Raw genomic sequence first — 17,053 nt, 5'->3', positions numbered from 1 at the left:
ATTTATTTTTCATTTTTTTGGCTGCTGGCAGGTTGGACGACTCCTCCACAGTAGTGGAGGAGCCACCGCTAGTTTCAGCTCAGGTTTAAATTACTGAATACCTTTGCTGAACTTAACAAGAATAGTGACATTAATACTTGTGATGGACTACTATCCACCCCGACTAATAATTATCTTTGCACATTTAGCACCATATGTCTTGCTGTGTGTATGAGTTGTTATACTCTTTTTGTGATGATCAGGATCGTTTTGAAGTCACACATTGTTATTTGTATTTTCTAGCTCACAATTTCGTCGGAAACTAACTAACTATAGTGTATGTCTATTTTGTCTAATAATATCCATGATGTTTGTATTGTTAAAAATGCAAACATACAGTACATTTCCTAAAAAATTGTATAACCGGTTCATGGTTTTTACAAAAAACTGTTATATGGGATGTGCCTGAAATTTACAAGTTTTAAAAAAGGGCTACTTTTAGATGATTAGGTCTAGGATGCTATATTTTAACTTGGTATGATGTTTCCTACAGACTCCCTTGTATCAGTGAACATTTACTCACTTCACAGAGACCCAGAAATATGGGAAAACCCAGAGGTGATGTATTGTTATGCTTATCTTTTGATACGTATGGATTACTGCAAGCAACATTGTATTAAGAAACAAATAACCAAGAATTATCATTCTTGGTAACCAATGATCTCCATTTCTGTACAATGGTCCTTTTTCAACTAAGTCTAATTTATCTGTCCTTTAAAGAATCACTATAAAATAAGGAGGAAAATTGCAGAAGAATTGCATATTGTAAATAAAATGTTTGAAGAAGAAGGTGGGATCCGGATAAAATATTAAGGGCCTCATTACGACTTTGGTATTCTTCCAGGGGCGCCCCCACCGCAACATGCGCTGGATGTCCGCCAATGCCGTGGTGTGCCTGCCCGGCAGATTAAGAGTGTAAACTGGGTCGGGCAGGTGGAGCTGCAGCAGTTTCATGGCAGTGGGTTGTTAGGCTGATAGGAGAGCCTAACATACAGCCCGCCACCTTGACAGCACCTGCAGCACGTTCCTGCACAGTGTGGCATAATGGGGTGTAATTACAGGTTGGCACAACATGTGTCCCCCCACCTCTCGCATGCACCCTCAGGCCCAAATCCAGCAGGGGGCCCTGTTAGCACCCCCTTGGTTGCCTCTCCACTACCCTTTTCATGGTGGGTTCACCGCCTTGAAAAGGGTGGTGAAAAGGCAACTCAGAATATGCTTGGTGGTGCCGGCAGTGGCACAATCAGCATATTCATGCCGTTTGCAGACCGCCGGCCCAGCGGGATCCTTAATCCCGGTGTAACTGGAAGTCTCATGGAAGTCCAGCCGCCCCACACGTAGTACTGCAGGCAGACTCGCAGTGTGGCAGTAGTTGGACAGCCACCATGAGTACGGCGTCCTATGCCCTAAGTAAGAACCTTAAAATGTAAGACGATAAGGGCCCCTAAGGCAAGATCGACAGAGGGCCCTAGTTATGGACAGTGCTTAGGGACCAGGCAGGGGTGAGCCAGGCCTTGTCCTGAAGAAGGTTGGGGGAATTTGAGGTAGTCTTGTGTGCAGTAAGTTACAGAAGCTTCTCAACAAGACTGAAACTTGTACCCTTCAGATTACTTAGGTGTCTTTGAGTTTTCGAAAATCTACTTGGATGATTTTTTCCCTTAAGGATTAAACCCTTATTGGAAATCTCATGTGAGTAGGTTATGCAAAGACCACTTATCGACATATAGCTTAGGCTAAAGCAGGTTACATGGCCCAGCACCCACCCTTAAACCATCCACAAGTTTTTAAATAATTATAGAGGTAGTCACAAATAAGGAAGATTTTCCCACTTAAAATAGAAGCTTGAATCACTGCTGGAACACAGTTTCTCCACCAAGTGTCCAGCTGACCAGGTAACATTCAAGTCATTCAAAAGCAAATACTGATTAAACTAAAATTGTAAATGATAAGTCCCAGAGTGTATACAGATTAAAAACAAATTTCCATGTGGTTTTCATAGTTTTGCCCTTTGGGTTGTGACTTAAAATGGACTGGGACCTGAAAACTAGTGTGTACTAGGAAGTCTGTTTGTGTGCTAGCGCTAGAGATGAGAGCACCATTTCTTGGTATATGTGGCTTTGTGATGTCCCCTCTTCCCCCAGCACAATTCATCTTTGGCTGCTGCCCTGCTTTGGAATACTTTTGTGAGAAATCGGGTTGTTGGTTGAGGGAGGGAGTGTGAGCCCTGCTCAAGCAACTGCTGCAATCCTTATCAGGGTGAACAACAAAAAGACAATAAATTAACCTGTACTTAACCCTCTGGTAGCTTGGCACAAAAGTAGTCAGGCTTAACTTAAAAGTAATGTGTTTGATATTTATGTAGCACTTAAACAATAATAAAGTGAAAACGCACACAAGAAAATCCCACAACAGTTTAGAAACATAGAGTACATTTTAATAAATTATATGACACCAAAAAATCGGTAGAACCGTACTTATTAATTTGTAAAGTTTAGACTGAAAAAGAATGCATAAAAGATCAAAGTGCCAACCACGGACACGCAGTCGCACAACACCGGGGTAAAGTCAAAAGTTATGGTCAACCACAATAGAGCGCAGTTCAGATGCAATAAGTGAATTGAGTTTGGGCTCTGCTTACCTTAGGACTTAGAAGAAATTTTGAAGAAAAAGGTTTGAGTTAAGGTAAAGTTCAATGGGGGGCAAGGCTGCTGGTGGATTCCAAGGAGTAGGTGCCATCATCTGGGAGCCGCTGGTCAAAGTCATGGTGAAGAGTTTTACACTGAGACTTACTCTCTTTTATGGACATCAAATTCTCCAGCGGGGCAAAGGTGCAGGCTGTAGCTGGTGAGGGCTCCACGAGGGAGGATAGCCCTTCTACGAGGATCTGCTGAAGAAAGATTTGCTGCTGCAAAGACAAAAATACCAGGAGCTGCTGCGAAGTCAGGCCAACCGGTGATGCAACTTGGGTGGATCACTGAGCTGGTAGGTTTTTGGTGTCAGAGCAGTTTTTGGCAGAAAATTATTTTCCCTGAAGTTTGATTTGGGCTATTTGGGCACCTTTAGCCTCACTTCCAAGGGTCCAGGACTAGAAGAGCGTCCCTTGGAGGGTTGAACTCAGCTAGGTCCAGGTGTCAGTTCAAGATGATTTGAGCCTTTTATGTCCCAAGGCTCTGATCAGGAGGCCAGACAACAAGCCCTTGGGTCACATTGGAAGTCCTGGGTTCAAGCAGAAAAGCAGATCTCAAGAAGTAGGACAGTCCTCTGAGGGCACAAGGCAGGCTTCGGGAAGCTAGGAAGCCCCCTTAGTGCAGCAGGGCAGATCTTTGAAGTGCACAGCAGGCCACAGCTGTGGGGCAGTCATCAGATAGTCCTTCCATAGGTCCAAAAGTGAACTGAAGAGTCTGAGGTTCCTAAGATGTATACCTAGTGCCAGCTTTGAAGTGGGAGAAACTGGTGAACTTTTCCCCACACAGAAGTGCCTGGAGTTTCCTGCTTCCCTTCTCTGGTCCTAGCATGTCTGGGTGTACAAAAGAGTGTGAAGTTAGCTGAGGCAGTTTCTTTGAAGTGCAAGTGGGGCTGAGCACAGCTTCACCCACTCATTCTGCCAGGATGGCACATCCTGCCAACATACAGTATTGTTTGACTGCTTGAGAGGAATACACAAAGGCCAACTGCCCACTTCACCTTGTCATGTGACCCAGGAACAGGCTTTATTCACCAAATGGTTAGAACAAGAAAATGTAAACTTTCTAAAAGTGACATTTTCAGAGCTGTGACTTAAAATCCGAGTTTAACATTAAAGAGGATTTTAAATTATAATTCATTAGACACCAAACATGACATTTCTACCTGTTCCCGAACAAATGTTATCTATCCCTTATCACATGTAATAAGGTAACTCAAAGTTATTCTATGGGCAGGGTAGGCCTCATAGCAGTGAAAACAAAAATTGAGAATTTTTCACTACCAGGACACGTAAAACCTAAAAGTACATGCCCTAAATTTAAATTCAATGCACCCTGCCCCATGGGCTTTTTAGGGCCTACCCTAAGGATGACATATGTATTAAAAGGGAAGTTTTAGGCCTGGCAAGGGATTTATTTTGCCAATTTGAATTGCAAATTTAAAATACAATGGCAGGCCTGAAACAGGTTTTAAAGGGCTACTTAAGTGAGTGGGTGGCACAATAAGTACTGCAGACCCACTAGTAGCATTTACCTTGCTGGCCCTGGACATATGGTATACCACCTTCCTAGGGACTTATAAGTAAATAAAATATTCCAATCAGGTGTAAGCCAATTTTAACATGTTTCAGGGAGTGACCAGATGCACTTCAGCACTGGTTAGCAGTGGTAAGCAGGACAAAGTCCTGTGGGCAACACAAACGAATTCTGCAAAGCAGGAGGGGAGAATGCAAAATATTTGGGTGAAGACCACCAGAAGGCTGACAGGTGAAACACTTTTGAATGAATCTGACACAATTTGTGTTAAGGGAACAGGTAGTGTATCCTGTGAGACTGGCATGGCTTCAGATTGATTTTCTAACCTTTTAATACTAGCCTTATACTTCTGAACCTCATGAATGAATAGTGAGGTAAAGAGGGAGCTGTACCTAGGCACTAGCAACTCTTCTCATGGTGAAGGTTGTGCTGTAAAAAGAGAGGGACCTTTTCTTTGACCTAGAGTCTGATTTTGGTTTCTGGAGAACTCTTTCACTGATTCTTCACAGGAGCAATCTATAGAATGTCTAAAATATGTCTTGCAAATATATTAAATTAAAAGGGGAAACAAGTGAAACATGCATTTTTCTTGGAAAGTTGTTTTGTGTTTTACAAGTAGGTGGCGTGGAAAACACCACCCCTAGGGATGTGTGACAATCAGACATGACATCACAATGACAGTGGAAAGTTTTTGAACTTCTGCTGAAAGGTAGAGAAGTGAATTAGAATTTAACACCTTAATAAGTTGTGGAAATATGGATTTTTCTGGTCAGTTATGTCCCCTATCTTGGACCCCAACGGTTCTATGTGCATGTTACAAGTACATGTATGTTCCCTCCAGTTCCAGTTATGAAGACGCAAACACATGTGCGTCCACCGTCAACATGTCCTCTGTCAGATCCGCCATGAATAGGCCGGATATTCCATTCCTAAGTACGAAAGGCCACCGCCTTTATATGGTTTACCTATGCCATTTTACAGTCCAGGCAAGTAGGCCCTGATTCTGTCATCGAACTCTTCTTGCCTTCTGCCTCTGAAAACTCCAGTCTGAGCCTGCATCTGTGACCATGAACTTTGTCTCATTCTCTGCGCGGCTCACGAAGCCTGACATCAGCCTATTCTCTGCCAAGAACTGTATTTCACCTTCGAGTTATCTGCTTCACCCCTCAGCCGATGCATTCCTGTCTAGTAGTTTAAGTAAACATTCCTTCCAGCTACCGAGCAATGGCTCGGCTTCTCTGTCTTTATGCAAGTAATTCATAGTCCTGTTACCATGGAATATTCCTACCCCCTCGCATTTAGTGTAGACACTTAGACGCTTGTACACGCACGCACAGTCAGTATAGAATAGATTCTGTCCGAGAGTCCTTCTTTTGTGGATAACATAGTTCTTTAAACATAGGATGTTAGATATGATTTGGGATTAGGTTGACTTGACCCCCCAGACTTTTCGTCTCCACATGTAGAGCTAAATGTCAAGTCCCCTTCACCCCCTAGTTGCACGTCAATCACACGTCATGCTGCTGCGCGCGCATCTATGCCAAGTATTATCTTATAGATCCACCTATATATGACATCATAACCAATTATGTTCCTTTTTACTCCTTATTACACCCATTTTCGGTTACGCATATGAATCGTCATTTTCCTTATCAATTGTTACGCCTACTGTATTCGCTTCATTGTAATGTATGTACTATAAAAGTCATTTCTTGTCAATAATGTATGTACTTCACTTCCTGAACCTCCGTGGTGATGGAACTTGGAGCAACCGATTATAATCGATCATTGGAATAAAGCCCATTCCGAACCTCTAATACCACGGATTCTGCCTCTCATTTTACTGAGCTATTTTATTATGTTTCCGTATCAAATTAAGTCCCGGTAAAGAATTTTATTTACCACATGCATGGCGCCCGAATAGGGACACTTTCTCATCTCACGCGCCGGCGGTGAGTTGCAGGCCCGGTCTCCTGCCACAGCTGGACGGACAATAACGCGTACCAGCAGGATTTCGTGTATCTCCCTCCGGTCAAGCGGGGGCGACTGAGGCTGCGATCAACACCCAGACGAGGCGGTGAGAAGTGCGAAGTATCCCGACCAGAGCCTAGCTGAGAGAGCAAGATCCGAGGTATACAGAGGCCCACCAGTTCGAAGTCGAGTCCAGTTTCCGACGAGTCGAGTCGAGCCCAGTCCGGTCCAAGTTCAGTTTCCGAGGCCTTCCGTTTCCGAAGCTACCCGGTGAGTACCATTGCTGGGGAGGCATTTCTGACGTGCACATAGGTTGTGCCGGTCAAGACGGGTTTGGGTACACAAATCCGGTCTGCACTGTTTTAGCAGTGTATATGTACTGTTTAGCAGTATATCAAGTATTCCGAAGTATCTAGTTATTGTCAAAGAATTATGCTTGGTGATTAGTTATGCAGACGATCATCATTGTTGGTTATTTTAAAGGTTAAAAAATGTTTAATGTTTAATGTTTAATGTGTTAAACGTCCGGCATATTGTGGTATGAATGGTTGTTCATTATTGTGCTTTTGTATTAAGTGTGTTCAAGATTAAGTATCAGATCAGTTCTCAATATGCCGCTCTTTTCGAAACTAAGACAGATCACTACAAGAAAAGGGGTACTCGAAGAAGCCGTTCCTATTCCTCCTAGGGACACTCCAGGGTACTTCATGTATCATAAACATGGCCTAGACGCTATATTATTTCTTGATTTATGGGTAGACTACACCAAGGAATTACCAGAAAGTCAGAGGTGGCCCACAGCGGGAACCTGGGATGCAGAGTGCATCATGAAAGTAGAGGAAGAATTATGGAAAAAGAAAGCTAGACAATCACAGAAAGACGCCATTGAGTTATGGCGTAAAGAATCACATAGACGAACAGAAAAAGCACGTAGACAGGAGGAGAAGAGTAAAGAGAATTCCAATAAAGTTCGAGAAAATCTATTAATTGAGGAAGGTATTCGAGTGAAATCAGAACAAGTAGACAGACAAAGAAATGCCCTTATGAATGGTATGTATCCCCTTCTGGCCGAAGGATTACCTAAAGCTACTCCAGAAACACCGAAAGACTTGCCACCCCCATTATTTCCAATAAAGGTACATCCTAAGGGGCATCCTAGAACCGCAGAAGATGTTTTTCTTTCCTCATATTTAGATGACGCAGCTCCCGAGTATGCTAATTCTGCCCCACATAGACCGCATACCAGGGAGGTTCAACGCCAAGATCCAGTACCCGTATCCCTACAGCAACAGATCGTGTCACAAGTTCCGACAAGCACATCTGTTTCTACATCTGTTCCTACAGCTGCTTCTATAGCTGTGTCCACACCTATAGTTGCTGTGTCACGTTCGACGAATCCTTTCACACCCGACACCCCAGATGGGGCTACGGGAGGTGCTAGTAACATTTTTTCTACGCCACCCAGAATAAATAAACTTACGTTTCAAGAGTCAGCACATTCACGTACCCCCAAACTCATAAATGCCCGTACGCTTAAGGAACTACTAGATTGTAGATATGACCCTGTGCCCGGAAAAGAGGACGAAATGACCCTAGCATCATTACGTATCAGACGAGCCGCAGTGTATTTAGGGAAATTACCAGGAATGACTGCGCATCTAGATAAAATATACCATTTTGTCCAAACAGGGCGAGATTCTGAATGTATTAACAGAGCTATGGAATACCAGAAAGTGGAAATACAGGGGGAACTGTTACGTTTCCTCATAAATTGTGTGATCAGAAATGAAGACCGACCGGGGGTAGACCCGGAAACAATGCAAATTCTTACCAGATGGAGCCAGAATATATCAGAAGGTAGACATGATAAACAAAATTGTATAATAGCCATGTGCCGAAAGATCCGTAAAGAAATAGAACGCCTACACGAAGAAAGATTAGCGGTAGACGAGTTCGAACAAAACGAGGAGGAAGGGTCAGGACTGCCCGCAGGACAGTCAGACACCATAGCCTATGTAGGTAAAGGAAGATCTTGTAATAGTAATAGATGTCTTATTGACCCGATACGTCCGATATGTCCAGACAATAACAGGGGTTTCCCAACACCCATAGTCCATATAAGGTCTAACGAGCATTCGTTCCAAGCAGCTGACAAACTACTCCGAGAACGAAGGGGTTATCATTTTCTCGATTCTATGGATGAACAAGAATTAGCCAGGTCAGCTGTCCATTGGGTTGACAGTCCCGTAAAATATAGTGATGATACAGTAGCACGCACATTTTTGAATCTCACCCCAGATGAACAGCGTTTAGCTGGGATTTATATGATTCAACAACTCATTATACTATATCAGAGTCAGCATTCGGACCCTGGTCCCTTACCTGACATATTGACTGAATTGCTTATGAATAGATGGAGAGGTTCAGGTACTAAATTAATTAAAGAAATTCTAGAATCAAGAAAGCAGTATATTCTTTTTGTATGTTCAGACCGTGTCTCATTGCCCATCAAGGAAAGAACAACGTATTACATGGATAGACAGAATCCCTTACGAGAAGTGCACCCAATAAAGGGCGAGGACAACGAGTTTAAGCGCGTATTTGTATATACGCCCATATCAAAAATAGAATTGTTAGAAATGAAGAAAGTGGTACCCAGTCATGACAAAGATCCAGCGGGTTTTCACCGAGAAATTAAAGACATGTTACTCATGGGAGAGTATACCTATCCCGACATTATGACAATATTAAAGGTATTGATGCCTGCTGGCATTTATGAGAAACTCAGGGAAAAAGAGTGGGAGGTAGGAGATCAAAAGATAGAATGGTCAGTATTAGAAGCAGAAGAAAAGGCCCGAACTGCAGGAGCAGGACTTGGGGATAAAACTAAAGCACTACCAGGTTTATTAGTACAGGTACTGCCACGTTTATTAACTACGAAAAAGGAAGATTGGGGTACAATTTCAGCCTGTAAACAGAAGCAAGATGAAGACACTAGTGATTACTATGCCCGATTTGAAAAATGTTTTGGTATAAATAGTGGCCTAAAAGCAAGTAGCGAATCATACCCACATCTGTTTGTAACAAAATTAGTAGAAAATGCTCTGCCCCAAGTAAAGAATAGAGTATTAAAATTCGAGAGTACCTGGCAAGGTAACACTCCATCACAAATGTTACAAATGTTACAGTACCATCACAATAGAATTAGAGAGGAACAAGAACATGAACACAGACGCATGAAAGACACGAAAATGAAAATGTTAGTTTCTCAGACAGTTCCAGCTGAAGGACATAAAAAGGGTATGACACATTCCGATTCAGCCGGACCTGTAAAAGGGACATGCAATTATTGTAAAAAGCCAGGTCATTACGTACACGATTGTCCAGTTTTGAAACATAATATCGCCATAGGTAAAACACAAGAAAGACCACGACCACCTAGACAGGATCAGAATGAACAAGGAGCTCCGCAGCATGCACAGGCCATGCCAGCTTCACAACAGTCTATACAGTTTGTGCCAGCTGCACCAGCGCTGCCTGTTGCTGCCACACAAACCACGACACGACAACTGTACCAGACCGCACAGTACGACTATCCTGATTATCAACGATACGCATGAACAAGCCTAGAGAGGGAAGTTGACTTACCCCTTATCGAGATCCCTGTAGATCAAGAAGGACCTTATGTACATAGTGAATTATTAGGCCAAGACAGAAAATTTTTACTCGATACAGGGGCAAGTCGGACAACCATAAAACGTAGTGAAGTTCCAGGGGCACCCCTCTCAGGCTCACAGAATATTTCCCTTGGTTTTTCAGGAAAACCTATTGTTAATGAAGTGTCACAGCCTCTCCCACTTACGATAGGACCTTTGACCCGAACTACAGATTTATTGCTTACTAAATCATGTCCAGAAAATCTGTTAGGAATAAAAACACTGAAAGCTCTAGGAGCTATAATATGTTGTTCTCCGGAAGGAGTAAGGTTGTTTTTACGTGATTTTAAAGGTCATTATGTGTCTAGAGACATGGATCCCCGACTGCAGACTTTACCTACACACCTATGGGCACAAGGCCCTACTGATGTTGGATGCATGAATATTACACCATACCGAGTCACATTAAAGGCAGGAGTGGTGCTACCACGAATGCGACAATACAAGTTACCACCAGATGCTGTAGTGGCTTTACTACAAATCATTGACGAGCTCATTACCCAAGGAGTAGTTGTAGAAACAGACTCCAATGTATGTAATTCACCGATAATTCCGATTCTTAAACGAACAGATCCAAAGGCCCCGCCAGTATATCGATTGGTTATTGATCTGCGCGAATTAAACAAATGCATTGTGCCACAATTTCCTGTGGTCCCAGATATCTCATCATTACTGACAGCGATTGATTCCGAAGCGACATTCTTTACTGTAATCGATCTCAAGAATGCCTTTTTCAGCGTCCCAATAGATCCGGAAAGCCAATATTTGTTCGGATTTAGTTTAAATGGACGTAGCTTTAAATTCTCACGCGCACCTCAAGGATTTACAGAAAGCCCCAGCATCTATAGCCAAGCACTGAAACGAGAACTTGACAGTATCCACATGCCAGTTAACACTGCCTTGCTTCAATACGTCGATGATCTGTTGATCACCGCGAGAAGTGAACCGGAATGTGAAAAAGCATCACTGACAGTTTTACAATTTCTAGCCGAAAAGGGGCACAAGGTGTCCCCTTCTAAGCTGCAATTCTGTGTCCAGCGAGTTATTTATCTTGGACACTCGCTGTCCAAGGAGGGAAGGCAGCTTACACCCGACCGCATTCAGTTAATAGCTAACATGCCAATACCCAAGACACAAAAGGAGGTGCGGGCTTTCATAGGCCTCACGTCATATTGCAGGCAGTGGATCCCTCAGTACGCATTTCTAGCAAAACCACTCATTCAGTTGACAACACAGGAGGCAGCCGCATCGACTGTCCTCCCTTGGACTCAGGAACATACACAAGCTTTTGAAAGCCTAAAGAAAGCTTTATGTCAAGCACCTGTTTTAGCAACGCCATGTTACAGAAAACAGTTTACACTCTTTGTTACAGAACGCGAAGGTACTGCCTTGTCAGTACTCACACAGGAACAAGCAGGAGCACACAAACCATGTGCTTACTTCTCTAGTACATTAGATCCCGTAGCTCAGGCTTTGCCTGCATGCCTAAAATCAGTGGCAGCGACAGCTTTAGCAATCAGACAAAGCGATGCCATAGTGTTAGGACATCCATTGACAGTTCAAGTACCACATGCAGTAGAGGTTCTTGTAAATAGAACGCAAACACAACACTTGACTATAGCGCGACTTACAGGGTACGAACTTACATTGTTTCAGCCACACATAGAAATCAGACGCTGTAACACATTGAATCCTGCCACACTTTTGCCAGTAACCGGAACAGACCCACTAGCCCATGACTGTATTGAAGTTATTACAATAACGACGAAACCTAGACAAGACTTAACCGATGTCCCATTGTCAGACCCAGACCTGACATTGTATGTAGATGGTTCATGTATGAGAACAAATACAGGAGAGTTAGTGGCTGCTTACGCAGTCACAACAGATACTGAAGTCATTGAAACAAATCATATAAATACTTTGTCAGCTCAAGCCGCAGAGCTTATTGCTCTGACACAAGCCTGTATTCAAGCCACAAATAAAAAAGTCAACATATATACTGATTCACGTTATGCATTCGGAGTTGTACATGACTTCGGCGTGCTATGGCGAGAGAGAGGTTATTTAACTTCCCACGGTGCCCACATTCAGCACGGACCCCTCATTCATGCCTTATTAGATGCAATACATCTACCTACTGCAATATCCATTATGAAATGTAAGGCTCATACGAAGGTTACTGATATCATTTCTCAAGGCAATGATCTAGCCGACAGAACAGCTAAACAGACTGCTCAAACCCAAACATCCGACATGACAAAGACAATAGTCCCGATGCCGACACATTGTATGACAGTTAAAGATCCTACCCTTGACGTAATTGACATACAGACACATGCTACACCAGACGAAATAAAGAAATGGACTGAATTAGGAGGGATCCAAACGGACCAAGGATGGATGATGAAGGAAAAGTCTGTGTGGTTCCTTCCTGATTCAATGGTCCAAGTTATAATTAACACTATACATAGTCCAGCACATCTAGGAGAAAAAGCTATGCTAGATAGCATTCAACACATTTGGTTCAATAAACATTTACGAGCAGCAGCCAAACAAAAGGTCCGTACCTGTATGATCTGTTGCCAGTTCAACCCAGGAAAAAGTGTTCCCGTAGAACAAGGTGGATTTCATCCTCCTAATCACCCTTTTGAAGTCCTCCAGATGGATTATATCCAGATGGAACGATGTCGAGGATTCAAATATGTTCTCGTAGTTGTCTGCGCTCTGTCCCGCTGGACGGAGGCATACCCGGTTTCAGATTACACTGCCCCGACTACTGCCAAACAGTTAGTTCGAGAATTCTTCCCACGATACGGTTTACCACGTGTTGTTCACTCAGATAACGGCCAGCCGTTCTCATCCGAATTAATGAAACATGTTTCACTTCTGTTAGGTTATCAGTGGAAATTCCACTGTGTCCGACACCCCGAAGCAGCAGGTCTCGTAGAAAGACATAATCAGACCCTGAAAATTAGATTGTCCAAAATATGCAGGGAGAAAGGTGTCGACTGGGTAGTAGCACTACCAGTTGCACTCTTTTACACAAGAATGGTAGCACACTCTCGAACAGGGCTATCCCCGTATGAGGTGATCTTCGGCAGACCACCAAATATGTGGGGGACGCCTATACCACGCAAAATAACTGATATTGACTGTAATATGCTGACAGATTACTTGGCTTCCTTGATGTCTGCACTACAATCTTGTCGTTCACAGGTAGCTGCAGCCTTTCCCGACAACACTGAGGTGAGACCCCATGACGTAATTCCGGGGGACCTCGTCCTTGTGAGGAATTTCGACCGAAAGACTCAGCTGGAGCCCAGGTGGAAGACACCCAAGTTGGTCTTGCTGACCACAAGGACAGCCGTGAAGATTGAAGGCAGGAAAGGATGGATTCATTCAAGTCATATCAAGAAATTTCATGGACTAAAATCAGATGTGAATACCTCACCTTGTGTGTCTTCACCCATTGACTCAAAACTTCCTTTTGTGGAAAAAAGTGACTCTGAACACTATAAACTAAAGCTTAGGCCCAATCAGTCGAGCAATTTGATTGTTTAAGTCCTCTCCAAGGTGAAGCGGTTGAATTGTCTCTGACATGTATCCCTTGGACCTGAATAGAGAATACACCCGAAAAATGTTGAAACGACAGGCGTACTGTAAATCACTGCGTAGCCATTGCATAGTGACATTATTAATCTTGTTTTTCTTAAGTCTTTTAATAATTACTGCAAGTATATTGTTGCACATATATTACCCTATTGCCAGAAATGTTTACAATGTTACTGCTGAACATTCTTTTAGTGACTTACCCCCGCATGAATTGTCTTATAGACTTGCGCTGCGCAATAACACTTTCATTAGTATGTTACATCATTCCCATCAGACTAGTAATGCAACTAATTGTTGGGTGTGTGGCCGACTCCCTCCCTATCAGAATTATGAAGGAGTCCTGCCTTTCTTTCCACATCCGTTTACACATAATGGCTCCTGTGGAGCATGGTTTAGTTTAATCAATTCCATAGACTCAGATACAGCCGTTTACCAAGACCAGTGGGTATGGGGAAATCTGAACCTAGTTTTATTCAAAGTCTGTTACCCTGACAAGGAGGGTCGCCCCAAAGGAACAGGAACTGATCTAGAAAATGAAGTATATGGATTAGGTAACTTCACACCTAATCTCATGATTCTAAATGTCGAATCCGAAGTTGAACTAGTTTTACCAACCATGTCAGTATTCCCAGCGAAAGGTGAATTGTGTGTAAGAAAAGTTGGTTCCATACATATGGGCCATAGTAAATGCACTACTACAGTAGAATTCAGTGATCAAGGCAAATCTTCATTTAGAGCTTGTCGCCACTCCTACTTTATATGTGGTCAGACTGCATATATGCGTCTACCCCTAGATTGGGATGGTACCTGCTACATTGCATTCCTTTTGCCACCTGTTTTCCTAGCTCCTCCTGATTATTATAGAAATATTCATTTAGTACACAACAGAGAGCGGAGAGATCTCCCAATTGTCGATTACACTGAAACAGCATGGGAAAAATACACAGATTTCAATAAAGGCATCTTTCCCTATATAGGTACTGTTACTAATAGTAAGCTGATACGTAGATTAACTAGAACCCTTGAAGCAGTAGTGAATGAAACTATTTCCGCCTTAGGCAATTTAACAGAAGAGCAGTCTGCTATGCGGATTGTTGTGCTTCAAAATCGTCTTGTCCTTGACGTCATCCTGGCTGATAGGGGCGGAGCTTGTAGGGTCATCGGATCAAGCTGTTGTATTTTCATACCAGAAAATTCGCCATCTGTATATAAGGCCATAACCCGCCTTCATAAGATTGTAAGCCAGATACACCAGAACCCAGGCACATGGACTTGGTCCGGTTGGTTTTGGAGTATAATATCTACCTTTGGATGGAAAGTTCTATCCTTCCTAGGTATTGGCCTTCTCATACTATTCAGTTGCTGTCTATGTCTACAATGTGGACCAGCGATCTGTGGTCTGTGTGCCACATCGTGCATTCCACATCAAGATTTTCATTCAAGATCCCGGAAGAAGAAAGAAGAACAAATGATGCTATATGAACAGATCAATGGATTAATGAAGATTGATATCTCTTGACGGGCAAGTAGGGGACAAGGAGGGAATGTGGAAATATGGATTTTTCTGGTCAGTTATGTCCCCTATCTTGGACCCCAACGGTTCTATGTGCATGTTACAAGTACATGTATGTTCCCTCCAGTTCCAGTTATGAAGACGCAAACACATGTGCGTCCACCGTCAACATGTCCTCTGTCAGATCCGCCATGAATAGGCCGGATATTCCATTCCTAAGTACGAAAGGCCACCGCCTTTATATGGTTTACCTATGCCATTTTACAGTCCAGGCAAGTAGGCCCTGATTCTGTCATCGAACTCTTCTTGCCTTCTGCCTCTGAAAACTCCAGTCTGAGCCTGCATCTGTGACCATGAACTTTGTCTCATTCTCTGCGCGGCTCACGAAGCCTGACATCAGCCTATTCTCTGCCAAGAACTGTATTTCACCTTCGAGTTATCTGCTTCACCCCTCAGCCGATGCATTCCTGTCTAGTAGTTTAAGTAAACATTCCTTCCAGCTACCGAGCAATGGCTCGGCTTCTCTGTCTTTATGCAAGTAATTCATAGTCCTGTTACCATGGAATATTCCTACCCCCTCGCATTTAGTGTAGACACTTAGACGCTTGTACACGCACGCACAGTCAGTATAGAATAGATTCTGTCCGAGAGTCCTTCTTTTGTGGATAACATAGTTCTTTAAACATAGGATGTTAGATATGATTTGGGATTAGGTTGACTTGACCCCCCAGACTTTTCGTCTCCACATGTAGAGCTAAATGTCAAGTCCCCTTCACCCCCTAGTTGCACGTCAATCACACGTCATGCTGCTGCGCGCGCATCTATGCCAAGTATTATCTTATAGATCCACCTATATATGACATCATAACCAATTATGTTCCTTTTTACTCCTTATTACACCCATTTTCGGTTACGCATATGAATCGTCATTTTCCTTATCAATTGTTACGCCTACTGTATTCGCTTCATTGTAATGTATGTACTATAAAAGTCATTTCTTGTCAATAATGTATGTAGTTCACTTCCTGAACCTCCGTGGTGATGGAACTTGGAGCAACCGATTATAATCGATCATTGGAATAAAGCCCATTCCGAACCTCTAATACCACGGATTCTGCCTCTCATTTTACTGAGCTATTTTATTATGTTTCCGTATCAAATTAAGTCCCGGTAAAGAATTTTATTTACCACAAAGTGCCCGAAGAAAACACGGCGCCTCGTTTATTTTGAATCGGAATGTGACTAACTACTCCAACAGAACTCCCTTCCCTTTTTAAATCCTTTAAAACCAATAGAATAGGGATTAAGAGGACAGACACATGGGAAATATAGCTGGCATGCTGTGTTAAAGGAACTCTGCACATTTGCTTTGGGGATGTGGTTTTTTTTGGCACCTGAAGGATATTTTGCGGCATCTGACATCAACAGTTCACATACACCTACAATGATTACCTGCAGCAATCTACCGTCAGGGAAATTGGTTTAAAGTCCAAAGATGGCTCCTATGAGAGGAGTGAACAACTCTGCCACTTCTACAGCAGCTTCTGAGCAATTTATCTGGAAACGAAAGGAGGCACAGCTCAGACTAAAGTCACCTTGACAAAGAGTCTGTGATGGTTGACAGCTTCCTCTAAGGAAACACAAGTCAACCATTTGGACCTAGGGTGACGGCACTATTCAAGAGGAAGATGGCCTTTGCAGGAGTTCTGCAGTTTTGGTCTTTTCATTGTGGGTTCCATCATAGTACTGTTAACCTGTTCTTTCCATAGGTGTCCTAGCCAGCTCCTGACCTTCCAAGCCTCTATCATCTTTAGCCCAAGAAGACTAAGGAGTTTGTCTACCTGGCACCAAATGACCTGCTTGCCCTTTCCCAGGGACCAACTGTCATTTGACACATTAACACCATTCATCTAGTTTGTCAGCATACAGATTTTGTAGTACCTGTGAGCGTGAGCAGGATGTTGCCACTATTTTCAGGC

The 17,053-nt window shown here is 43.0% G+C and overlaps 1 protein-coding gene across 3 annotated transcripts in view; it reads left to right on the top strand.

Annotated features, from left to right (window-relative positions):
• LOC146835037 (cytochrome P450 4B1-like) overlaps nt 1-17,053 on the top strand; it is a 276,047-nt gene that overhangs the window by 218,059 nt on the left and 40,935 nt on the right. For 2 of the 3 annotated variants that reach the window (XM_085602698.1, XM_085602697.1), the window contains one exon: nt 533-597. The exons of the other annotated variant lie outside the window; for it this stretch is intronic. In XM_085602698.1, coding sequence (XP_085458824.1) covers nt 533-597 — 65 coding nt within the window. The remainder of the gene's footprint in view (nt 1-532; nt 598-17,053) is intronic. 3 annotated transcript variants of the gene reach the window in all.

The sequence above is a fragment of the Triturus cristatus genome, chromosome 4_2 (assembly GCF_964204655.1).
Source record: "Triturus cristatus chromosome 4_2, aTriCri1.1, whole genome shotgun sequence".
Classification (NCBI taxonomy): Eukaryota; Metazoa; Chordata; class Amphibia; order Caudata; family Salamandridae; genus Triturus; species Triturus cristatus.
Note: the sequence above shows the minus strand (reverse complement) of the source record. Positions and strands in the feature narration are given on the sequence as shown.